The sequence below is a fragment of the Saccopteryx leptura genome, chromosome 2 (genome assembly GCF_036850995.1).
Source record: "Saccopteryx leptura isolate mSacLep1 chromosome 2, mSacLep1_pri_phased_curated, whole genome shotgun sequence".
In the NCBI taxonomy this organism is placed as follows: Eukaryota; Metazoa; Chordata; class Mammalia; order Chiroptera; family Emballonuridae; genus Saccopteryx; species Saccopteryx leptura.
This window is the reverse complement of record NC_089504.1, coordinates 40,192,042-40,218,536: the sequence shown is the minus strand read 5'-3', so window position 1 is coordinate 40,218,536 and position 26,495 is coordinate 40,192,042. Positions and strand designations below refer to the sequence as shown.

The following is a 26,495-nucleotide window of genomic DNA, read 5'->3' as shown; positions in this document are numbered from 1 at the left end:
CTTAAGAGCTTTCAGATAAAATTCAAACTAATAACATAATGCTCAAGCCCTTATGACTTGGCTTCTGCCCTGCATCCAGCAATCTCCTTGGACATCTGTGATCTGGTCACATGGTTACTGCGAGTTAACGAAGCATACCACTGAAATAAAATACAATGGTAAGAAAAGAGGCCATTCGTGACAGCGACAAGAAGACAATATCTAGTAACATCTTTAATAAGAAATGATCAGGACCTAGTTTAAAAAAAGGATAAACAATAAAGTAAATGTGTAGTTATATGCACTATATACCTTGTTCATGGGCAGGAAGATTCAACATCATAAACATTTTAATCCTCCTCAAAATGATTGCTATATAAAAGCACTGTACCCACAATCAAAATACAGTGGGATTGTGGGGAACCTGCCAGAAATATTCTTACATTCACCTGGAAGAATAAACATCCTAGAAAATACCAGGAAAACTGTAAAAGGAAGGAGAAATGAGGGGAACTCTGAGACATCAAAATACATTCTAATGGAAATTTAATATACTGTACAACAAAAGTAGCATTTCACATTAATCAGAAAAAAATATTTAAATAATGTTATACAAACTAGCTCATCATTTGGACAAAAATAAAGCTCAGTTACTTAAAAATAATCCTTAGCCCTTCCACCAAAATAAATTTCAAGTGGATTAAAACTTTCATGTGAAAACTGGAACCATAAAACTAAAAAAAACCCTGAGAGAATATATTTATAATGGACTGGTCAAGGCTTTCTAAGTATAACAAGTAAAGAAGAAGAAGGAGGGAGAAAGGAGAGAAAAATGCAAAAGACAAAAAAAAGAGTCAAAACATAGCTACATAAAAATTAAAACCTTGCTTGCCCAGTGGTGGCACAATGGGTAGACCCTCAACCCAGAGTGCAGAGGTAACTGGTTAGAGACCCAAGGTCATCAGTTCGATCCCAGTCCAGTCAAGGAACATATGAGAAGCAATAAATGGATGCACAAATACATGGAAGGAGTTGATGCCTGCTCACTCTCTTGTTCTCTCTCCTACACATACATACACTATCCCAATTATAAAAGTGCTATTATATCACATTAAAATAGTGGAGTTACACCACAGAAAAATGGACAAATAACAAGGACCACTGATATAAGAGTTTATAAATACTATTCAGAAGATACTTAACCACACTATAAAAGAAACTCCAATTAAAACAATAGATATCACTTTTTAATATCTATGGTTAGCAAAATAAAATTAAAAAACCACAATCCCCCATATTGGCAAGGCCAACATATCTGCATTCACGTTGACCCAAAAATTTCAATTCTAGATGTCCATCTTATAGAAATACTTGCAGGAGTGCTCTCAAAGCTGTATTTGAGAATTTCTCAACAATAAGTGATATTACTTAGTATTGTTTGTAAAACCCTGGCAGTGGCCAAAATGTTCGCCAAGAAAGCAATGGTTATAATATCTGCATCCTACATACTATGAGGTCATTAAAAATACAGTAGGGCCTGACCAGGCAGTGGCGCAGTGGATAGAGCAACAGACTGGGATGCAGAGGACCCAGGTTCGAGACCCCGAGGTTGCCAGCTTGAGCGCGGGCTCACCTGGTTTGAGCAAAAGCTCACCAGCTTGGACCCAAGGTTGCTGGCTTGAGCAAGGGGTTACTGGGTCTGCTGAAGGCCCGCGGTCAAGGCACATATGAAAAAGCAATCAATGAACAACCAAGGTGTCACAACGAAAAACTGATGATGCTTCTCATCTCTCTCCATTCCTGTCTGTCTGTCCCTATCTATCCCTCTCTCTGACTCTCTGTCTCTGTAAAAAAAAAAAAAAAAAAAAAAAATACAGTAGGTTTATCTATCTAAACATGATGACAATAAATTAAATGTAAAGGGCAAGGGCAAACAGCATGTACAATATAATATGATCCCATTTCTTTTCAAAAAGAAATCACAATTATTATTAATCATTTGGTATTTTATGCAAATAACAATGCTTCTTAAATGTGTTTTCTATTAAAAAGCCAGAATATTCATCAGGATATGTTTTCAGCATTTAGATAAATCTCTATAAAGGAAAAGTGTCAAACACAGCATATGTAATGTTGTTTTGTAATTTTTAAATCAGTATTACATTAAAATTGGGTTAGATATTCCACAGTTACACAAGGTTATTTTGTGAAATGTCTCCCTCCTATCTGCCTGTCCCCAACTCTCAGCTCTCCCACACATATTACGAGTTTTGGAGTATCTTTCTGAAATATTCTATGCACATACGAGCAAATACAGTTTTACTTTTTTTAAATCAACTTGTATGTCCCTTTTCTTTTTTTTGACAGAGACAGAGTCAGTGAGAGGGACAGACAGCAATAGACAGACAGAAAGGGAAAGATGAGAAGCATCAATTCTTCGTTTGCAGAACCTTAGTTGTTCATTGATTGTTTTCTCATCTGTGCCTTGATCGGGGGACTCCAGCAGAGCAAGTGACTCCTTGCTCAAGCCAGTGACCTTGGGTCCAAGCTGGTGAGCTTTTGCTCTAACCAGATGAGCTCTAACCAGATGAGCCCGCACTCGAGCTGGTGACCTCTGGGTCTCGAACTTCGGTCCTCCGCATCCCAGTCCGACGCTCTATCCACTGCGCCACTGCCTGGTCAGGCCCTTTTCTTTTTTTTTTTTTTTTTTTTTTTTTTCTTAATAAAGAATTAAGCTCACTCAGTGAGCTTGCAAAGTTTAAAAGTTGGGTTTTTTTTTGTTTGTTTGTTTTTTTACAGAGACAGAGTCAGAGATAGGGACAGACAGACAGGCACGGAGACAGATGAGAAGCATCATTAGTTTTTCGTTGCGCGTTGCAACACCTTAGTTGTTCATTGATTGCTTTCGCGTATATGCCTTGACCGTGGGCCTTCAGCAGACCGAGTAACCCCTTGCTCAAGCCAGTGACTTTGGGTTCAAGCTGGTGAGCTTTTGCTTAAACCAGATGAGCCCACGCTCAAGCTGGTAACCTCGGGGTCTCATACCTGGGTCCTCCACATCCCAGTCCGACGCTCTATCCACTGCACCACCACCTGATCAGGCTAAAAGTATTTTCGTATCATATTTCATAGCCTTATATTGGTCTCAAGAAGATATCATCATGTTTGTATCATACCTCCATCTTTTTAAAAGTTGTGGGAATTTCAATTGGGCCCCTCAGGCAAAAAGGAACACTAAACATGGTTATATTTAACTAACACTTGACATGGTAACCTTTACTGTGGAAACTCCTAGTTGAAGTGTTTTGCTATATTGATACTTGGTCATACAGGAACCAGTGTTAGATTCACAAAGGCAGTTTATGTTACAGAAAGTAGGGACTTCGGACCTAAAATGCCTACATAAATACATGAACAGTATTAATTTAGTCATGATTTGTTTACTTTTTAATTGTTCATGTTTCACAACTGCTAGTCTCCCAGCCTAGGATATTTATTTACATAGTGGAAGGTTCCCTATTGAGCACCCCAACATTCTCTTTCTCAATTGGCATTTATCACATAAAGTCATCTTTTATGTGGTGAACTCTTTGAGGGTAGGGACCATGACTTAGATGATTTTTTCTTTTTGTTTTTTTCTGAAGTTGGAAACAGGGAGGCAGTCAGACAGACTCCCGCATGCGCCCGACCGGGATCCACCCGGCATGCCCACCAGGGGGCGATGCTCTGCCCATCTGGGGCATTGCTCTATTGCGACCAGAGCCATTCTAGTGCCTGAGGCAGAGGCCATGGAGCCATCCTCAGCGCCCGGGCCAACTTTTGCTCCAGTGGAGCCTCGGCTGCCAGAGGGGAAGAGAGAGACAGAGAGGAAGGAGAGGGGGAAGGGTGGAGAAGCAGATGGGCGCTTCTCCTGTGTGCTCTGGCCAGGAATCGAACCTGGGACTCCTGCACGCCAGGCCGACGCTCTACCACTGAGCCAACTGGCCAGGGCTAGATGATTTTTATATTACCAAGCCCTAGTACCCTTCCTGGCAGTATTAGACTTTCAGTAAGTGCTGATCAGAAGAGAAAAAAAAATCTTTATACCACAGGTAATATTTTATAACATCTAAGATTGAGGAAATTTTTTTAAAAAGTGGGGAAATCAGGTGTTCATCCATCTAATTGTGTAGTCAGAGCAAAAGGACAAGAGTTGAAACTGCAAATATATAGTTCAGTGCATCTGGTGTGCATAATTTAAACACAACAGGTAAGACTGAACAGATACACATGGGGATGTCTCCAGGGCAAAGTTCAGAATCCTTAGTTTGGTAAGTTAGACCAAGAGGTGCACCCCAACTAGTTCTGAAGCCTCACCTCGGCCAGTCCAGCTCCCATAGGTCTAGCTACATCTAATTACTCGCAATTTCCTAAAAACATCCAATTTTTCCACACCTTAGCCTATCCTGTACTTTGTCCTTCGCTGCGAAAACTCTTCTTCCTTCTTCAAAACTCAGTTCAACTGCCACTTTCCCAGAGCAGCGTTCCCTGTTCCACCCGATTAATACAGGAGCCTCTGCCCTGCCGACGACCTCTATCTTATGGTTCGCTTACAGTTCCTTGACTTGTTTGGTCCCCTACTATAAAGTCTTAAGTGACATGAACCCGGATTTTTTCAACTTTTAAATTTCAGCTTCCTTGGAGCTAGATAGAATTCCTAAATTCGTTAATGATTAAGGAAAACAGACCCCTTTTTCCAATACGCCCCCCCTACCAACACTCGAAAGCTCAGAGACTCACTTTGCAGACAGTAGATCCAGGTTCAGAGACTGGCGGGACTTAGAAAATCAAATAAAACCATTTGTTAGGTATTCTTGGTGCTACTTTATGATCCCAGCTAGTCATACCGGGTGAACCGCCCTCTCAGAGAGAGTTCACAGGTTTTGCAAACATTTCGCTGTTTAGCGCTGCCGAGCCCCAAGAGTAGGCAACTGCAAGGCCAAAGGCAGGTAACGTGTGTATAGGAGCCTGGACTTGCAAAAAAGAGCTCTTCCAACTTCGCAGTTTGAATTACGAGGTCAGGGATTGCGTGTGAAAAGCAGCAAGAAAGAGCCAAGACCTGTGAGACTATTCTGGGGCCCAGGCCCATACTACTCAGCATTTCTCGCTCAGTAGGTTCCCAGAACCTCAGAGCTAAAGAACTAAGCGGCTAAGAGAGGCCGAAAGAAGCAAATGAGGGGCCAGCGTGGGGGATGGAGGTGCTGCAGGGCTTTGTTCTGCTAGACACCCGTGCTGCACACAGCGTCCGCCCGCGAGCGTGTTCCGGAGCCCTCCCGTCCTCGCAGGCGGCGGCGGCGGCGGCGGCCCCACTGACTTGGAAACTACGAGCTGGCTTGGATTCGCAACGTTCCTGGGCAATACCCACTCCCACCTGACCCTCTGTACTCCGGCCCATCGGGCAAAAGAAAGAGCTCCAGAAATTTCCAAGAGCGTCAGCAACCTAGGTTTAGGCCCACCCCCACAAGGCCCTCCGGCACAGCCCACTACAGCCCGAGCGCCCCCGCGCCGTTGTCCGGGTAACCATGGGGCGGTGGCAGTGCTGGGAAGGCGGGACTTCCTGCGCGCGCGTGACGCGGCTGGGCTCGGCTACAAAAGAGGACGGCGGCGGCGCACCAGCGGAACTTTCCAGAACGCTCAGAGAGAGGCGGGGGGAGCGGCAGCTTTCGGAGCTGCGCGCAGTAACGCGCTCTTTCCCGCTTCTCAAACCGGCCTCGGCCTGCTCGCCGGTGAGTTTCAGCCTTTGAGCTTCCCCTCGACCCAAAACCGGCGCCACTGGCCGCGCGGAGGGTGGATGGAGCCGCCGTCGTGAGGCGGTTGGCTCCGCGTGGGCGGGAGGGTTATCGGTTATATGGTCCACGATTCCATTTGGGGGGGGGGGCGGGAAGCTGGTGTGGTGTCCCCGCAGCAATTCACGGCACGTGGTGAGAGGTCCCAAGACCTTGCAGAATGCTTGTCCACTTCCCACCCAGCCTGAGGTCTCCAAGGACCTTCCGCCTGAGGCTTTTCCTCCTTGTGCGCCCCTCCCCCCGCGTCAGGCGGGGGGAGGGGGGAGCGACCCTGTGCGCAAGCGCAGAAGGAGCCTAGGACGAGGGGCTGCAGGAGTGGGGCGGAGGCTAGGGTTTCGCCTTTCGGGTCTCTGCGTCTCTTTGTTTTGTATTGGGATTCTCCCACCCCTTCGCTCTATGGTTGGAGGGGGAAAGGAAGGAAACCTTAAGGATCAACGTCAAGTGCAAGGGGAAACCGAACGACATGTAAGCTACGCTGGCTTTTAGGGGTCGGGTACTGCGGCCTGTGTGGAGAAGCTATGAGTCCTGTGATTGAGAAACAGACTTAGGATTGTCTTGATCAGTTTCATAAACCACTCCCTGCCCTCGTACCCAGATGTAATTTTTCTAGGAAATGTGGCTTATCGGATTTAGCAGAGAAGATAATGTGATAAGCAGTGGACAGAACCTGTTAGTGCTCCTTTTGATTACTCCCATCTCTGCTGGAGAAGGGGAACAGGAAGAATCTAGATCAAAGTGGCATTAGTATGGAGGCTTTTGTGTAGGAGAGTAGGAACCAGCTGCTACAGAAGGCGGCTTTTGAATTATTCCCTGGCAGTTACTAGCTTATGTTTAGTATCTTAAAAATTACCACTGAATTATCAACGAACTTGTCACTTTCTCTGTGAAGCTTGACAAAAAAAAGATTTCTCTGCCTTAACTCTGATTAATTACAACTTTCAGCTTAAAGTTGGTTAAAATTGCATTTTCTAATTTCAGCCTGTCAAAAATGGTCAAAGAAACCACTTACTATGATGTTTTGGGGGTCAAACCCAATGCCACCCAGGAAGAATTGAAAAAAGCTTACAGGAAGCTCGCCTTGAAGTACCACCCTGATAAGAATCCAAATGAAGGAGAGAAGGCAAGTTGTATATTCATACTCATAAACATAGCTTGAGATGGTTTTTGCCTGGTGTATGGTACTTCCATAACAACCTGAAATTGAGTATCTAATACAGTGGCTATTTTTGCAACACTTTTTTAAAAGTGAGATTTATTCTCTTAACAGTTTAAGCAGATTTCTCAAGCTTATGAAGTGCTCTCTGATGCAAAGAAAAGGGAATTATATGACAAAGGAGGAGAACAAGCAATTAAAGAAGGTGGAGCAGGTGGCGGTTTTGGCTCCCCCATGGACATCTTTGATATGTTTTTCGGAGGAGGAGGAAGGATGCAGAGAGAAAGGAGAGGTAAGAATAATCTAGTCCAGTTGTTTTCAAATGCTGGCTTCTGAAAGAGTTAATTAACCACCCTGATGCTGTATGAAGATTATAGATCCAATCTTCATATAACATTCGGGTGGTTAACTCTTTCACGGACAGGCACACAATATATTTCGGACTGGTGGTTGAAAACCGCTGACCTAGTCCATATGCACCAATTCAAAGATGTTGCTTTACATGTTGGTATAATGTTGCAAATTGACTGTAAACTGCCTTTTTTTTACTTATAGTATAGTTTTAAAATGAGATTTGATGTAATTAAAATTGTCTAAGCCAGTCAAGTGCTAACAAGTGAGTACTTCTAAAGCTCTTGGATAGTAAGACACAAATTTCAATAACATTGTCAAGCGTTAAAGGAACAAAGTATAGGAACATAATAAGTATTCATTTTAGAGAGGGGGGAATAGGAAGCAGCAACTCCTGTATGTACCTTGACCAGGCAAGCCCAGGGTTTCAAACCAGCAACCTCGGCATTCCAGGTTGCTGTTTTATCCACAGGTTAGGCTAGCAGCATAAGTTTCGAAGCCCTTTTACAGATCTTATTTGACACTCCTACCCCGGTGAGAGGTGTTTAGTTGAAAGTGAATTAAAGTTCAGTACTCAAGATTGGAACCTTAGTACCTCCAAAGAGCCTACCATCTGTTTAATTTTGCTTCACCTTTATTACATCAAAATATGTGCCCTTAACATTTATCAGAAATGTCTTTTTTTTTTTTTTAGAAATGTCTTTTTCTGTCTGGAGAAATACCTTCGTAGGTAAAGAGTGTTTAGGTCAGAGCCAGTCTCACTTTCTTCCCAGTATAGTTGACACAAATAAGGGCTAATAGGTAGAGCCCATATTAGAAGGAATAGGGAAGCCATTAAATTTCACTGAGATTTTTTTAAAAAATCAGAAAAACTGGACATAGTTTACTCAGCTTTTTGCAATCAATAAGTTGCTTAGGATGGTTTGTTCCAGAGAAAAGTGTAGTGGTTTTGTTTTGTTTTTTATCTTTTTAATAATTAATTGACTGGCAAACTCTTCTGTGTGATTTAGGTAAATGAAAGGTCTGTGTGTATATACCAGAAAATATTTGCTTAATCAAACTAAAGATTATCTCCCTTTTTAATATTTGCAAATCTATAAAGCTAAAGTAAGAAGGGCAGCTTTCAGCATGCTGGAACCAACTACATGGGACTATATTTGTGATACAGGACCCAGAGGTGGAGCTAGTAGCAGAAGGATGTAGTTAATGGTAGTTCACACTTAATTGGAAACTAAAAATGTTCACAGTAGGCATGCTGTACAGATGAGAGTTTGAGAACTTTTTTCCACTGGGCATAAGGCAGTACTGTTTGCCAGTGGATAAAGTCCTTATAGAAGAATCACTAGCTAGGAACTTGTTAATCATTAACAGGTGACTTCACGTCTTTGGCCCTAGTATCCTCATATGATCTCCACCTTCCACTTTGCATTCTGAGAAGAGATGTGACACTCCTTTGTAACCACTGGCTACAGTACATTTAAATTAATTCAAAACAAAGACAAAAATTCAGTCTGCAGTAGCCACGTTTACATGCTCAAAAGCCACATGTGATAGTGGCTACTATGTCGGGTAGAGCATTAATATTAAACATTTTCATCACTGCAGAAAGTTCTTTTGGACAGCACTTTGATAAAGGATATGAGAAATGTAATCTGGTCTTTAAACTAGTTCTGGTCAGGTAGTAAATGTGCCGTTCCCTACTTCAGGAAGAAGTAGGAATTGATGTTCTATGGAGACTAAATAAATGCATCAGCTTCCCTGGCCAATCTGGATTGGTTGCAACTTGGAACTCAGTGTAGTGAAGAATTTTTGGATGAAATAATGAGCCATGTTGCTCAATATCATAGTAAGTGAAAGATTCAAAAAAATACATTAGGACAGAAATGCAGTTTGGACTAGTTATTGTGAAATGTGCTTCTATTTAGATGACGTTGGTTCTCTCAAGTGATTTTGCAGTTAAATGTTTTTGGTTGCGGTAATTTGTAAGATGACCACAACTACATTCTCAGGCAGATTACTTACTCCATCTCATCCAATTTACCTCATCTGAAATTATATTGCATTTTGAGGATCATGTCTGGATAATGTGGCCAACATTTTTTTTTTTTTTTTTTCCTGAAGCTGGAAACAGGGAGAGACAGTCAGACTCCCGCATGCGCCCGACCGGGATCCACCCGGCACGCCCACCATGGGGCGACGCTCTGCCCATCTTGGGCGTCGCCATGTTGCGACCAGAGCCACTTTAGCGCCTGGGGCAGAGGCCAAGGAGCCATCCCCAGCGCCCGGGCCATCTTTGCTCCAATGGAGCCTTGGCTGCGGGAGGGGAAGAGAGAGACAGAGAGGAAGGCGCGGCGGAGGGGTGGAGAAGCAAATGGGTGCTTCTCCTGTGTGCCCTGGCTGGGAATCGAACCCGGGTCCTCCGCACGCTAGGCCGACGCTCTACCGCTGAGCCAACCGGCCAGGGCCTGTGGCCAACATTTTATGTATATAAGTACTCAACAGATGTACCCTGTGAAGTTCATCTTATTTACCATTTTTATGGTGCATTGACCACAAAATGCAGCGTCTTCAATTTTAATGAGTAACTTGTGATTTTTAATGAGCAATATTTTGTTCTAGGTAAAAATGTTGTGCATCAGCTCTCAGTAACCTTAGAAGATTTATATAATGGTGCAACAAGAAAACTAGCTCTACAAAAGAATGTGATATGTGACAAATGTGAAGGTATGGTCTTTTAATAACATCTTTACTGTAACTGAAAATGTAATGAAGCCTTTATGGAGCTATAAAACTGACAAATAATACAAGTACAAGTTATTTATTGGAAATATGGTATCTTCTTAAAAGAATAAGCCCTTTGAAATATTCTCACCTCACAGATAAAGTATATCCTATGAATTGTGATTGGGAGCATATTTAGAATTCAGTTCTAAAATGGCTCCTTGGGGAAAAAAGTAGTCAATGTTGATGTTTATATATGGATAATTGAAGCTGACTGCAGCTGTATTTTTTATCAAGTGAAAAGGCTGAATTGTAGGTTCTTAGGGCAGGAAATTATATCACACCTTGCAAATATAAAGCATAGTGTTTAGGAACTGTCTTATTAAAACATTCATTACTGTGTCCAATACTAAGTTGAAACATAATTTAATTTCTCTCTAACCTATTTAGGCCGAGGTGGTAAGAAAGGAGCAGTAGAGTGCTGTCCCAATTGCCGAGGTACTGGGATGCAAATAAGAATTCATCAGATAGGCCCTGGAATGGTTCAGCAAATTCAGTCTGTGTGCATGGAGTGCCAGGGCCATGGGGAACGGATCAGTCCTAAAGATAGATGTAAAAGCTGCAATGGAAGAAAGATAGTTCGAGAGAAGAAGATTCTAGAAGTTCATATTGACAAAGGTGAGTTTTCAGCCACTTCTGAATTCTTTAGCGCTAGGGCAAGAATAGTTAACATTTTATAGTTAAAAATGATTCTCAGTAGGGTTGTATGATCTTACCACTGAGAGATATCTTGGCTGCATAGTTAAATATGTTTTTCCATCCAGACATTTTTGCTCATTTTGTAGAGAATACATTAGGCATCTCCTCACCAAATATGACACTGATATCGTTGGATAATTGAACAGTGTCCCAAACTTCAATTTCTTCCATTAAGTAACTAGTTGTACCTCTTTTTTAAGTTGTAATTTTTGCATAGATTAAGTTCCTTAGGAACTGCTAGGTTAAGGGACATGGATTTTTAGGAATTTGGGGGAGGGGATTTAGGTGAATTGGGGGGTGTCATTAAAATGTTTTGTGTTTTTTGTTTTTTAAGATGTTATTTATTAATTTTATAACCATTGCGCCACCATAGGCCAGGCAAAATATTTTGTTTTAATTGATTTGTAAGAACTTAGATTAAGACTATTGCCCTTTTGGCCCTGGCCAGTGCTCAGTGGATAGAGCATCAAGCCGGCATATGGACGTCATGGCTTCAGTTCTCAGTTGGGGCACATAGGAGAAGCTACCATCTGCTTCTCCCTGCCTCCTGCAGCCAGAGGCTTGTTTGGTTCTAGCATGGCCCCAGGCACTGAGGATAGCTCAGTGTTTTCTCCCCTCCCCTCCCCTCCCCTTAAAAAAAATTGCCTTTTTAGAGCATTGTCCTGGTACACCAAGGATGAGGGTTTAATCCCTGGTCAGGCATATAAACAGTTAATTAATGAATGCATAAATAAGTAGAATAACAAATCAGTATTTCCCTTTTCCCCCCCTCTCCTTTCCCTCTCTCAAAAACAATACATAAAAATACTGAAACAAAAAGAATGTTGTTTTAAAAACGTTTTTACAGACTATGTACACTTACTGTCAGTTTCTGACTCTGGGGCTCAAGGTGGTAACTGTAACTTTTCATATTCTGAAATAATAAATATGGTAACCTTCAGGTCTTCCAACTATATATTATATTGTGTGTAGTGATTTGAAACTTAATATTAACATCTCAGACATGCATCTACATTACTTAAGCCCTGCAATAGTACTTTCCCCTCTGAATCATGATACTACCATCCCTCAATTTCCCCCCTAAATTGGCCCATTTACTGTAGGTTTTGGATATTTTTTGGTCCAGTAAGATGTTCCCCCTTGCTACCAATAATATGTACTTAGGGAATTAATTGGGAGTAAAGCCATTTATTTTGCCCTTGCCCATTCCATTTACAGTAATGAAACAACCAGCAGAGCAGCCGAGTTTGTCACACTAATGTACATTGCATCATGATAAAGCCAGAGTGTGTTAGTTTGTCAATGAATAAAACTGATATTGTGGTTTAAGTTTTTATTTTTCTAGAGGTATGTACTGAAGCATTTGTGAGTTAATTTGTATATCTGGATTTTGCTTCAAAAAGACGGTGGCTTGGACAAGGATTAAGGTATTCATAAAATAGTTATTAGTCATGAGTTAAAAATTGCTGGATCTAGATTGATGGATATATAGGGATTCATTATCCCAGAGTGTTTATATAGGTTTAATATGTATTTCCCATAACAAAGTGAAACAATAGCTTTTGTTGGGTGACCTCATTGATTGGTTTAGGAAGTTATCAGGAGGTATACTGCTGCAGTATAATGACCTACAAAGACATGAGTTAAGTTTAAAAGAGATAAGCTAAGTGAAGTGAGCAAGTCAGAGAAAGACAAGTACCAAAATGTTTTACTTGTGGAATCTACTGAAGAAAAAAATACAAAATAGAAACAGACTTGTAAACACAAAGATCAGACTGACAGCTGTCAGAAGGAATGGGGCTGGGGGGCTGGGTGAAAGGGTGAAGGAATTAAGCAAAAAAACAGTTGTCTTAGAGATGTGTAAGTAAAGCTTTACTGAATTAAAAATATATGGGTCAGAGGTAGAGGGAGGGAATCTCAGTAAAACATGTTGGCCTTTAAAAAATATTTGCCGTATTGGGAAATACTTGTACTTGTGATAACCACATGGGCTCTAAAAGAAGTGTCATATATTTGTCTTTTTTTAAGGGTGCTAAACTGAATCAATCTTCAACAAAAAGATGATAATTTTTCAATTATTTAGGTTTTATATATACTGTATTTCCCCATGTATAAGGCACACCTTAATTTTGGGGCCCAAAATTTGAAAAAAAAAAATAGACAAGCACAAAAAAGCTGGAAATGGAAGTAAAAACATGTACAACGAGTGCAAAAATAAGTGCAAAAAAAGTGGGAAGTGCAAGTAAAAAACATCTACAATCACTGTATAAGACACACCCAGTTTTTAGACCCCAAATTTTTCAGGGGAAGGTGTGTCTTATATGTGGGGAGATACGGTAGATTGCCTATATATAAATATTGCTAATACAGTAGAGAAGAAAGTCTTGATTTATGTTTCTGTTGGACTTAATAGAAATAATTTGACATAGTTTCTTTTAAGTAACGAAATTAAAGTAGTTAACATTTATGGTTATAGTATTCACTAGTCACTGATTTGTTGCCAGCGTAGACCTTTTTTATTTAATCCTCACAACGCCCCTGATGAGGCAGGTTGGACAGTTGGTGCTTAGGGAAGTTAATGCAACTTCTCTGGGATAATCCAGCTGATAGTAAATAATAGCTCTGAGACTTGAGGCCTGATCTGCTTGTCTCTAGAGTTTGTTTTCTGCTGTGATGACTTTCTTTGATAAGAAATTGGACTGATCTAGATCATATGGGCCTTCTTAGACATCTCTAGAAACTTTAGCATCCACAAAAAATTGAACTTTCTTTTTATGTACATGCAAATATGCATCTGTGTTTCTAAGTAGATTGAGAACCTGACCTTAGTTGGATGTTAAATAAGAGTATAAAATTAACCTTTTGTTTTTAGGCATGAAAGATGGCCAGAAGATAACATTCCATGGTGAAGGAGACCAAGAACCAGGACTGGAGCCAGGAGATATTATCATTGTTTTAGATCAAAAGGACCATGCTGTTTTCACTCGGTAAAATCTTTTGACTACTCAAACTGACATCTTGCATATTGGGGTATTTTTTAAAAAATTCAGATGAGCTTTTCATTACTCTTAGAACATATTTCCTGGAAGTACCCTGGAAAAATGCAGTGGGAGAGTTAGGATGTGTATGTGTTTTCTGAAAAGTTTTTTGAGCCATTGTTCCCATCTTGAAAGAGGCTAAAGCTCTGGCCAGATAGCTTGATTGGTACACCATAGTTCCAAAGAGCAGAGGTTGCTGGTTCGATTCCTGATCAGGGCACATACAGGAACAGATTGATGTTTCTGTCTTCTCTCCCCCTCTCTCTAAAATCAATAAAACAAATACTTAAAAAAAAAAAAGGCAGTCTGGCCATTTGGTTCAGTGGTAGAGCATTGGCCTGGGGTGTGTATGTCCAGGTTCGATTCCTGGCCAGGGGACACAGGAGAAGTGCCTATCTGCTTCTCCACTCTTTCTCCTCTCCTTCTTGCAGCCAAGGTTTCATTGGCGCAAAGTTGGCCCAAGGCGCTGAGGATGGCTTCAGGGCCTCCACTCAGGTGCTAGAATGGCTCCAGTTGCAATGGAGCATCGCCCCCTGGTGGGCATGCCGGGTGGATCCCAGTCGGGCGCATGCGGGAGTCTTTGTCTCTGTCTCCCTGCTTCTCATTTCAGGAAAAGGAAAAAAAAGGCTAAAAACCTAATCTGGAATTTGAAGGATGTGTTTGTTTATTGAGTATAACAGGTGGATTAGGGCAAACCTCCCTGGACAAAATTTTACCCTAAAGTTCTCACATGTTTCAATCCTTAGTTCTAGTTCATATGTTGGGTTACTTTTAAATTGTAAATAAGTGTCTAGAACCTTAAAACTAACTTCAGATCTATTGCTGTGAAATATATAATAGTGTTTACAATGAACTTATAGTGAGGCACAAGAAAAATTGATGGTTAACAACAGTGCATGTGTTAGTTATGTACCTATGGCTGACTTTTAAACTATTGAACTTGATTAGGGTTCTGATAAATCATAAATCATAGTGGGCCTGACCAATGATGGTGCAGTAGATAGAGAAGCAACCTGGAGTTCTGAAGTTGCCAGTTTTAAAACCCTGGCTTTGCCCAGTCAAGGCACATACAAGAAGCAGCTATTACGAGTTGATGCTTCCTGCTTTTCCCCCTTCTCTCTTTCTCAAATCAATAAAAACATTAAGTCTTACTGGGAATGACATCTGAAGGAACTGGTTTTAAATTAATTAAAATAGAACATTTTCCAAGTGTCCCAACAATGGAAAATGCTATCAAGTTCAGGATTTTAATGATATAAAAGATTGTGTTCATAATGTGCTAGTCAATATATTACTTAATTTATATATATCAATAAATTTCATAAAGCCCATCATCTGACCCAGCTGAGGTCTGTTCAACTTATACTATAATGTATTCTCCCTAATGTATGTTTGCTTTCTTTTTAAATTTTTCTATTGATATTGAGTCTTGTATATGCCCTGAATCAGATCCGCAACCTTGATGTATCAGGATGACACTCGAATCAGCTGATCTGGCCAGGGATATGTTTGTTTTTTAGCCTTACTGTGTATGTGTGGCAGAGAGAGTCAGAGAGAGGGTCAGATAGGGACAGACAGACAGGAAGGGAGAGAGATGAGAAACATCAATTCTTTGTTGTGATTCCTTAGTTGTTCATTGATTGATTTCTCGTATGTGCCTTGACCAGGGGGGGGGGGGGGGGGGGGGGGGTAATAGCACACCGAGTGATCCCTTGCTCGAGCCAGCGACCTTGGGCTCAAGCTGGTGAGCCTTGCTCAAATCAGATGAGCCTGCACTCAAGCTGGCAACCTTGGGATCTTGAACTTGGGTCCTCCACATCCCAGTCTGACGCTCTATCCACTGCACCACCACTTGGTCAGGCTTAGCCTCACTCTTGTGAGAACTTTTTCCTTCTCTATGTGAGAAACTAGATTTAAAAGTAGGTAATGAAATAATTGAGGGATGATAAATGGTAGAGACTACCTAGAGCAGGGGTCCCCAAACTTTACACAGGGGGCCAGTTTACTGTCCCTCAGACCGTTAGAGGGCCGGACTATAAAAAAAAACTATGAACAAATCCCTATGCACACTGCACATATCTTATTTTAAAGTAAAAAAACAAAACGGGAACAAATACAATATTTAAAATAAAGAACAAGTAAATTTAAATCAACAAACTGACCAGTATTTCAGTGGGAACTCTGGGCCTGCTATTGGCTAATGAGATGGTCAATGTGCTCCTCTCACCACCAATGAAAGAGGTGCCCCTTCTGGAAGTGCGGCGGGGGCTGGATAAAGGGCTTCAGCGGGCTGCAGTTTGGGAACCCCTGACATAGAGTGTATGCAAGGATTCTGAAGCCTTGACCAGGAAATGGGGCTAATAGGGTTCGTATATTTGCTGTTCCAAGTTCTCAGCTCCTTTTTTAGAATAGAGAAGAAAGAGTATCTTTGTGAAAGGTAATTTGATGTTAAGAAACAGAATTGCCTGCTGTGGTACTTGTAGTCCTTCGTGATTTGAAAGATCTAAGTATGTACTATGTTTATGTTAATATAGACGAGGGGAAGACCTTTTCATGTGTATGGACATACAGCTGGTTGAAGCACTGTGTGGCTTCCAAAAGCCAATAACAACTCTTGACAACCGAACCATAGTCATCACCTCTCATCCAGGTACGGTAACAATAGATGAACTTCTCTTTCTAGTGTAGTAATTTCATTTTGTTAAGTATATGCACTGAGGAGATAGGTATTTTCCTTGTTCAGTTACATAACCCTTCTTATGAGATGAGCTGAAATTGTATGGTCTTGGCTCTTTTTTGGAAGTCCCTAGAAAGTCCATAAATGAAAAAGTAAAGGATTGCTTTATATAACTTTACCTCCTGTCAGTGAGCTAGGACATTCCTCTGTGCTTTACCCACTTCATGAAAATGTGGCTGTATTTAAGGAAGAACTTGGCTTCAATGTTTTTAGGTCAGATTGTCAAGCATGGAGATATCAAGTGTGTGCTAAATGAAGGCATGCCAATTTATCGTAGACCATATGAAAAGGGTCGCTTAATCATCGAATTTAAGGTAAGCTATAAAGTACAGAATATTTGAGTAATTACTTACTAAACCTGATGTTATATTTTCTGAATGGTGAGAAACATCAAATTTATATTCTCCCTTGTCCTGTGGAAGAAATATATCGATCTAATACTACTACTGTTATGTTGGTCATCTTTAAATTGGGATTGGGTTTGTTTACATCATTATTTGGCTAAAGATTGGTAGAGAGCCTGAACACTAGTGGTGCAGTAGATAGTGTCAACCTGGCACGCTGTGGTCCCTGGTTCAAAACCTGAGGTTGCTGGCTTGAGCCCAAAGGTCGCTGGCTTGTCTGGAGCCCCACCCCTGTCAAGGCACAAATGAGAAGCAATCGGTGAACTAGAGTGACTCAACTACAAGTTGATGCTTCTCATCTGTCTCCCTTTCTCTCCCTTCCTGTCTCTCTCTCTCAAAAAAAAAAAAAAAAAATGGTGAGGGAGGGAGGGTCAGATACATGGCAAGTGGTTATTTTATTCACAAAGGGCTGTAACTGAAGGACTTTAAAAGCTATTATTTGGTTTTTGGCAAAATACTTTAGTGTTTGGTTTGTTACTAGGGTGGTTCATAAAATGTTTTAGGAAGGGTTCTTGTGCAATTTTTTAAGATATCTTGATTTTACAGAGAGAAGAAGGGGTGGAGTGAGAAGCATCTACTCAGTTGCTTCACTTCAGTTGTTCATTGTATTTTTGTACACGGTATGCCTTGACCTGGGAAGCCCAAGGTTTCAAACCAGCGAGCTCGGCATTCCAGGTCAACTCAAGCCACTGCACCACCACAGCTCAGGCTCATATAATGTGTTTACTGAATTACAGTGATCGTTACAGTATAATTTTACTAGGATCATTATATTTTAAAAAGACCTTACTTGCGCCAAATGCCTTAAAACTATTGTAGTTTAGAGCACTAGATGCTGCGTATTTTAAACCGTGTTCTGACCCTGGGACTAGCAAATTCACTCAAAAATTGTGTGGTTGCATGTGTGTTTCTGGGGGAAAGGGGTCGACAGTAATTTAAGGAGCTACTTACTGATCAAGTAAATTACATTGAACTTACAGTAGGAATTTCTTTTCATAGGTAAACTTTCCTGAGAATGGCTTTCTCTCTCCTGATAAACTTTCTTTGCTGGAAAAACTCCTACCTGAAAGGAAGGAAGTAGAAGAGACTGATGAAATGGACCAGGTAGAACTGGTGGACTTTGATCCAAATCAGGAAAGACGGCGCCATTACAATGGAGAAGCATATGAGGATGATGAGCATCATCCCAGGGGTGGTGTTCAGTGTCAGACCTCTTAATGGGGCCAGTGAGTAACACTGACTGCTGCCCTTTTACATACTGTAGTGAATGAGTGAAGGACTATAATCATAATATGCTCACTACTTGTTATTGTTTTTGTTTTAATATTCAACTATAGTAGTGTTTTAAAAGTTAAATGAAGAATAAACTCAAATATAAAAGCTCTGAGTTTGCCCTGTATGTATGATGACTTGTGTGCAAGATAAGTATAAAACCTGTAAAAACTACTTAAAAAGTTTTCCCCTAGCATTTGTTAGGCCATACTTTGTGATTAATTTCATCTATGTACATGGAATAGTTTAGACTGAAATGCCAGGTATATGTATTGACTTTGGTGTATGACCCTTAATTGTTAAGTCATGAAGTTAAAATTCTGTATTTAACTGGCAGTCAGACAGCCTAATTTGTAGAGAAGTGTTTTTATAGTTGTATTAAGTGGGATTCATTGTGATGGCTCTGCATTTATTCTGTTGACTCAACTGTTACTTGAAGATGGCATGCCATATAATTTAACTTGTATCAGTGATAGAAATGATACCTTTCAAAGGAAGGTGTTTATCATAGCTGCTTCTTAAGTGCTTGCACTTGTAGAACTGCATCCACTTCTGCGGTGCCATCTTTCTTTAAAATACATTATCAGTCCTCAGTTATGTTTTTTTTCTTTCTTTTTGGACCATAAGCCTTAGAGTAGTGACTTGGGGAGCAGGCTAATTTAGAAGTTGAGTGATGAAACCTTTACATGGAGAAGTAATTTGCATGTGTGAGATAGGAAGGTATTTTTTAGGTATGTTACAGGCTTACTTTAAACCGTTTAAGTTATGCTCCAAAGTAACTGTAATTTAATGTTGGTAGTATAGAAAATTATGAATAGTTTTAATTGTATGTTTAAAAGTCATGTTCACAAGCTTAAATCTGGATATCAGAATTTAAGCAATTATTGAAATGTATGGATGTCTCCTTAATATACTGATTACAAAGCATTTCCAGTGTGTCACTACAGGCTTTTTTTTCCCCCCAGAAAAAAAGCATTAGCTTTTCACTAATTAAGATAGGTAACTTTTCACTTAACTAGTTAAAAGTACTAATAACTAAAACTTAATGTTTTCTCTTAAATGGTTTGAGAGTAAAAGGTATGTCTTGAGAATGCAAATCAAAAGCACTGTAGCAGCTAGGTACTTCATACCAAGTAATCCAAAATCTAATTCAGAATGAGAATAGCAGAAAAGTTGGAACCTTGTACATTGCTGGTGGGTTTGTAAAATGATGCATATTTGCTAGGATAAAGTTGGACAGCTCTTCAAAAAGCCTAACATGGAATTGTCATGTGACTCAGTAATTACATGCTTTCAGATACTTGGGAATGCCAGTGTTTACTGTATTCACAATAGCCAAGGGGAAAACAACCACCAGTCCCACAGATGGTAAACAAAATGTGATACCTATAGAGGGGTGGGCAAAAGTAGATTTATAGTTGAGTATACTGAAGTTTACTCTTGTAATCTACCTTGGCCCACCCTATGAGACACAAGGACAGATAATATACTGTATGCTTCCAGCAACATGAAATATATCTAGGCAAATTCAGAGGTTACCAAGGGCTGGGGGGAAAGGGGGCAAAGGAGAGAGTTAGTACTTAACTGTTTCTATCTGGGGTGATGAAAGTTTTGGAAATAGTGATGGCTGTATAAAGCCTACTGAATTATACACTTAAAAATGGTTAAAAGTAAACTTTACATCTTAACAGAATAAAACAAAACCCTTTAAAAGAAAAGAGAAATCACTAAAACAGAACACAGCCTGGAGAGGCAGAAACTGACATGTTTGTAACTTTTAAAAAAAAATGTCAACGCTGACCAAGGTGGTTACAGAAATACAAGTGCACTATTGCTTTCTCTCTGGTGCTTACCTTCACCCATTCTACACTTTTATGGAGTAAGAATAGACTAGTTATGTTCCAGGGGGGTGCTGTGTAACATGGTGGCCAAAGTTCCTGTAGGTGAAATTAATATGCTGAAAAAATTGGGGTATTTCATCACTTCATATTTATTTTGAAGTACTCCTAATTTTTGTGAGCAGTCATAGTATCAGATCTCTTCTGCATACATACTGGTTTTCAACCATGGCTATGAGTAGAATTACCTGGGAAACTTTAAAACTGATTTTGAGTCCCACCCTTCAGGGATTTTGGTGTAATTGAGCTGAGTGTAGCCTAAGCATCTCAATGGTCAGATACAGCCAAGCTTCAACACTACCAACATGGGGTATTGACTACCTAGGACAGAAATGCCACTTAGAATTAATGTGGAAGTTCAAGTAATGGTAGCCCTTGCAAGTGTATGGGGTCACACCAAAGGAGCATCCCAGCTTAAGACATACACGTCACAATTTTTCTTTTGAAATAATCTAGGACAGGCCCTGGCCGGTTGGCTAAGCGGTAGAGTGTCGGCCTAGCGTGCGGAGGACCCGGGTTCGATTCCTGGCCAGGGCACATAGGAGAAGTGCCCATTTGCTTCTCCACCCCTCCGCCGCACTTTCCTCTCTGTCTCTCTCTTCCCCTCCCGCAGCCAAGGCTCCATTGGAGCAAAGATGGCCCGGGCGCTGGGCATGGCTCTGTGGCCTCTGCCTCAGGGGCTAGAGTGGCTCTGGTCGCAATATGGCGACGCCCAGGATGGGCAGAGCATCGCCCCCTGGGGGGCAGAGCATCGCCCCCTGGGGGGCAGAGCACCGCCCCTGGTGGGTGTGCCTCCCGGTCGGGCGCATGCGGGAGTCTGACTGACTGTCTCTCCCTGTTTCCAGCTTCAGAAAAATGAAAAAAAAAAAAAAAAAAGAAAGAATCTAGGACAGGAGTTCTCAACCGGTGGGTCGCAACCCCAGCGGGGTCGCCTAAAGCCATCAGGAAATACATAATGCATATCAGGTATTTACATTCCAAATCATAACTGCAGCAAAATTAGTTATGAAGTAGCCACCAAAATTATTTTTTGGTTTGGGGTCACCGCAACATGAGGAACTGTATTGCGGGGTCACGGCATTAGAAAGGTTGAGAACCACTGATCTAGGAAATGAATTATAGGCTCTAAATAGCACAGGGATTAAAATGCTAGTAAACTACAGCAATACAAATACACCAAAGGGTCTCTGAAATCTTATACCTTTTATTAATTTGGTTATCTCAGCAACCCTGTGAAACTGACAGACCAAAAATCAAACACATAGTCAGCCCTCTGTTCTCAGGTTCTGCATCCAAGGATTCAACAAACTGAACTGAAAATATTCAGGGGAAAAAGTTCCAAAAAGCAAAACTTGAATTTGCCACAAGAGTAAGTGAAGTGATGTGTAGGTAGAGACCCTATTGTGGTCTATACACAAATGTCATTTTACATAATGGTGTTGAGCATCTTCTGGATTTTGGTATCTTGCCATGGGTCTGGGAACCAATCCCCTGCAGATACTGAGAGACAGATGTACAGTATAGGTGAGGAAACGGCCCTCTAGTCCAGTGGTCTCAAATTTGTGTCTGCTGAGTGCCACTGCCAGTTTCTGATAGTGCAGGTCTACTGTATGGCCTGAGATTTTGCTTTTTCAACAAGTTAACAGGTAATAGCTATTGTTCTGGCCCCAGTAAAAAATCAAATGACAGCAAAGACTGAAATCCAGATTCTTGTAATTTAGTTCTTTCTACTCATCTCACTGCCTGGGGCCAATTTAGGTAGGTTTTAACAGAAGGTGGAGAAACAATCCATGGAGTCTTCATCTCTGCCCAAACTTAAAAAGGTAGAGAAGAAACAACAGCTTGATTCAAAGAGAGTAAAGAAATTGAGCTTTGGAATCACACCTGTTTTTTATTGTGGGCTCCATGAGTAAGGTGTGGAACTTGTTTCTTCATGTGCATTATGGGAATAGGCTGTACTTCATAAATGGTTCTGAGAAATAAGGCTGCTTACATAGGAAGGGCTCAATAAATAGTTTATTAGTGGTGGTAATACAAGTTGGGGAAAAAAAACTGGCTGGCTGAAGATACAGAATTGTACCTGAGACTATATTGGGAAAAAACTTTTCCAGAGTCATTAATTCAACAACTGATAGGACAAATGTTCTTTCTCTCATGGAATTAAATCTAGAGGAATATCATCTAAATTGGCTGCAGCCTAGAGCCTCCCTAGGAACCTGACATGACAGGCATGGGCATCCAGCTTCCATTCGTTTCACCTCTGCAACTAGCAGAGGCCCAACCATATGTAATATGAAAGTAGCCCATTAGCGCAGTCAGACCTCCAGCCACTGAAATCTGGTAAGGGCCTCCATTGGAGCTACTCAGCCTGGCCTAGACAAAGGACCACTGCAGGGGCACACTGAGGCTAATTGCGCATGTGCAACCTGCCCTCCGTAGCCATCTCGCCGCCTCTGCCCCCTCAGCGAGCTAGGTCCACACAACTACTCTTCTACCACCTCAGCCTCTGGCCCCAGGGCTCCCCCTGCCTTCTGGAGAGAGTCACATGGGCCTTAAGACAAAAAGCTAAGCACAGAGGAAAGGCGTTTCCACTTATAAATAAAACACCATGTTTTTCGGTTTGGATGAAATGAAGTTGTAGGCAGATGCCTAAGGGTTACCTAGGAAAAGCATTTTTTTTTTTTTTAAGAAAAAATACATACTCAATGGCTCCCAATCCAGGCCTCTCTGCATGGTCTCCCCAGACACTACCATTTGTCCAGCACATGCCTTGCACTAGGCCTGTGCCACACTGCAGTGCCTAGAAAGACTCCTTGCGCTTAGATTGCCAAACCCCTTTACCTCCAGCTCCTGATGGTGCTTTTATGCTGGACACCAGGAAGCCTTTCCCAACTCAGTAGGACTGGATTAGGTGCTCTTTCTCCCTTTATTGAAAAACAAAAAGATTTTCTCTATTTCACTATTTTAATTACTCCTTTTAACTTGCTTTTCTTTCCTAGCCTATGATAAAAACTAGTCTTTTTTTAACCATCCTCGGCACTAGATGCAAGAACAGAAGGAGGTGTCTGATAATAAAAAAAATCCTAGAAGGAAAAAAGCAACCTGTACTAACTGGATTCTTGCCTTTCATGAGTCCAGCACAAAACATACATCTCATAACTGCCAGTTCATGAAGTCATGGGCTAAACAAAAAATCCAATTTCTTGAAAGTTCTAAGGAATTTGAGCATAAGCTGTCCCTTTTCCACCTGAACTTCTTTTACTTAAGCAAAGGCTTCTTTTCACTGGGATGGCAGGCTACATTCACATGAATTCATGGGCTTATGGCTGTGTTCAAAGATCAAAATGTCAGCAATACAACAGACATTCTGTCAAAAAGCTATAGGTTTTGTGGTTACAGGAAAAAATTTTAGTTTGGGGAATATGACTGGAAAAGAAGGATTTCTTAGTGCTGTTAAGAATTAATTCAGCAAATATGGAGCTTTACTATTAGGCACAGGATCAGGCTGTATTTCAAATTACAATCAAAGATAAATTATAAGACTCCAAAACTTTGAAAAAATTATCCCCACTAGTTTATATCTAATAAATGCTAAAATTACACAGGGGCATAAAACAACTACACAAACTAATATGGTCTTACTTTCTTGAAATGGTACCTAGCACATTATCTTAATACACCAACACAGATGATGCTCCCTCTTCTAACATCTTTGGCTGAAACATAAAACACCTACATGCAAAATATTCCAAGGGTATTGTTGGCTTTTAACATTTTTTTTTTAGCTAACTGGTGGTAATGATGCACATGGCAAAAAAGACTTCTAAATCTCAATCCTTTTCTAATTTTTCTTCAGAATAGTACATTTGCAGTGCCAAATCCTCCTTCAACAAAGGGGAGGTGCCAAAACTGAATTCTTCAATGTATCCTGCAACTAGTTCTATACAGGAGGAGCTCAAGACGATTTTCCTTGGAGTTGCCCAGAACATGTGAGAAGGCACACCTTTATGAATGAGTGGAAGGGTCAGTACAGTGAAATGAGATCTTTTGCAACATCCAACCTTTTTTTTTTTTTTTTTTTTTTTTTTTTTTTTGGTATTTTTCTGAAGCTGGAAACAGGGAGAGACAGTCAGACTCCCGCATGCGCCTGACTGGGATACACCCGGCACGCCCACCTGGGGCGAAGCTCTGCCCACCAGGGGCGATGCTCTGCCCCTCTGGGGTGTCGCTCTGCCTGACCAGAGCCACTCTAGCGCCTGCGGCAGAGGCCAAGGAGCCATCCCCAGCGCCCGGGCCATCTTTTGCTCCAATGGAGCCTTGGCTGCGGGAGGGGGAGAGAGACAGAGAGGAAGGGGGGGGGGTGGAGAAGCAAATGGGCGCTTCTCCTATGTGCCCTGGTCGGGAATCGAACCCGGGTCCCCCGCACGCCAGGCCGACGCTCTACCGCTGAGCCAACTGGCCAGGGCCAACATCCAACCTTTTCACATTCAGTCTCTTCTACCCAAGAATTGACTTCCTACTATATTTAAGATTCAGGCATAATTAATGTCCATATCCTACCCAATTCACTAAATTCTAAGTTAAGTATGTTAACTAGATGAGCACTTATTTACATTTAAAAACAAAGCCTCCAAAAAGGTGTAAAGTTTATTACCATCTAAAAAAAAAAAAGATGAAACAGCTACTGAATATGGATATTTCCTTATTTACAAATTTACTGCAAGGAGGCACATTTAATCAGCATCTCAATAATCAAAGGATTACAATTTTTTCTAGAAATATCAGTTATTCACTCTCCAGGTAAAATATTACTGAAAACTTAAAGTGACTGCCCCAATTAGAAACAAATGAATACCTTAAAATATATATATATATAAAAAAGGGTAACTGCTACTTAAACATGAATTTTCACAAAATTATTCTTGTGCCAAATTCAGACAACTCACTTAAAAGCTGGTTAAAAAAAAACACATGAACATGTCATCATTTAAGTACATGTTCTCAAGCTAGTTTAAAGAAAAATGTCAAATTAGGGTTTCCAGAGTTTTAGGAGTCCATCCTCACTGTAGGTAGCAATCAGGTTCTGATGAGGGTGATGTGCAATACCAATCACATCCTTCTCATGAACCTGGAAAAAGGAAAACACAGGGTTAGGGCATATAGGTCCACTAAAAAGTCACTCTGAAGCGGCTTCCAGAATTGAGTAGGTAAGAATAAGAGTGAAGCTTCCACTTTCTACCACAGGAATCAAGCCTAAGGCAGCCTCAAAGAGAGCTAAACAAATACAAACTGCAAACACTCAGACGAGGTGATTACATTGCTGTTCGTATTTTTTGTACTGTTTTTCATAATGTGTGAATAATACTTTGTCCCAAGACAGTGGCTGAGACCAAATGATTCCTTCAACTCAGTGAAATGGGACTGTCCAAGGCACCTCAGCTAGAGGACACCTCCCAACTTGTTTCTTTTGCTTGTTTTTTTCTCACATCTTAGATCAGTACTGGAGGCTTCCCAGGGCAGATGCACCAAAAGTTCACTCGTGAATCACGAGAAAAGATTATTCTCTAACACAGGTATCCATATAATTACTTTATGTTTACCATACCATTTCTTCCTGAACCGAAGAGATTACATCTTCATGTTCCAATGGCATTTGGGTATAACAAAAAACGAATACAGAACAAAGTAATATAAGCCACTTCCAGATGTGAGTCTTAAAATCATCCAACATAGCCCTCTAGCTATCTTTTTTCTCCTGAGACGCTGGAGACTATATATTCTAAATGACACAGCTAAAAGATGGAAGATGGCTATCCAACTCATACCACACGATAAGAAATAAACTTTATGTTAAGCCACTGAAATATGGGGAGTTATTACAATAGTTGGCAGTAATTTTTATACCAAATTTTACAACATAGAACTGCTTAAAAACATAATCAAATCAATTCGATAGGATAATGTAAAAGTAATTTGCCTAGGAAAGGACATGAACAGCTTGACCTGTGGTGGTGCAGTGGATAAAGTGTCAACCAGGAAGGCTGAAGTCGCTGGTTCAAAACCCCGGGCTTGCCTGGTCAAGGCACATATGTGAGTTGATACTTCCTGCTCCTCCTCTCCCTTCTCTCTCTCTCTCTCTGATCTCTCTATAAAAATGAATAAATAAAATCTTAAAAAAAAAAAAAGGACATGGACAGAACTAGCTATATCTGTCACTCTCCAATACCCTGAGGAAGATATGGATCATCTAGCTGGCTAGACAGGCATATTCCCTTTCTTCTCTGCTTTACATACAACCCACCCTATCCAATTGAAGCCGAGGGCTCAATGAAGGATAACTTTTTTTTTAATTAATTTA

The 26,495-nt window shown here is 40.9% G+C and overlaps 2 protein-coding genes across 2 annotated transcripts in view; one reads left to right on the top strand and one right to left on the bottom strand.

Annotated features, from left to right (window-relative positions):
- The first annotated feature begins 5,590 nt into the window (after window positions 1–5,590).
- On the top strand, window positions 5,591–18,351 carry DNAJA1 (DnaJ heat shock protein family (Hsp40) member A1). Its single transcript, XM_066367842.1, has 9 exons — window positions 5,591–5,744; window positions 6,783–6,924; window positions 7,072–7,249; window positions 9,928–10,032; window positions 10,480–10,707; window positions 13,661–13,775; window positions 16,361–16,476; window positions 16,777–16,877; window positions 17,967–18,351. The coding sequence occupies exons 2-9, from the start codon at window positions 6,793–6,795 to the stop codon at window positions 18,183–18,185; spliced, it is 1,194 nt and encodes a 397-aa protein (XP_066223939.1). The 5' UTR covers window positions 5,591–5,744; window positions 6,783–6,792; the 3' UTR covers window positions 18,186–18,351.
- A 2,970-nt stretch (window positions 18,352–21,321) lies between these two features.
- Window positions 21,322–26,495, bottom strand: part of SMU1 (SMU1 DNA replication regulator and spliceosomal factor) — a 33,221-nt gene continuing 28,047 nt past the window's right edge. The window contains exons 12-13 of the mRNA XM_066367841.1: window positions 24,615–25,265; window positions 21,322–24,198 (exon numbers count right to left, since the gene is read on the bottom strand). Of these exons, the coding sequence (XP_066223938.1) occupies window positions 25,167–25,265 (99 nt within the window). The 3' untranslated portion in view covers window positions 21,322–24,198; window positions 24,615–25,166. The remainder of the gene's footprint in view (window positions 24,199–24,614; window positions 25,266–26,495) is intronic.

Bases quoted from the DNA above. Each gene is read 5' to 3' on its own strand.
- DNAJA1 (XM_066367842.1), top strand. From the start codon at position 6,793: ATGGTCAAAGAAACCACTTACTATGATGTTTTGGGGGTCAAACCCAAT. The intron at 10,708-13,660 runs GTGAGTTTTCAG...TTTTGTTTTTAG, and splicing joins AGAAGTTCATATTGACAAAG to GCATGAAAGATGGCCAGAAG. The intron at 16,878-17,966 runs GTAAGCTATAAA...TTCTTTTCATAG, and splicing joins GCTTAATCATCGAATTTAAG to GTAAACTTTCCTGAGAATGG.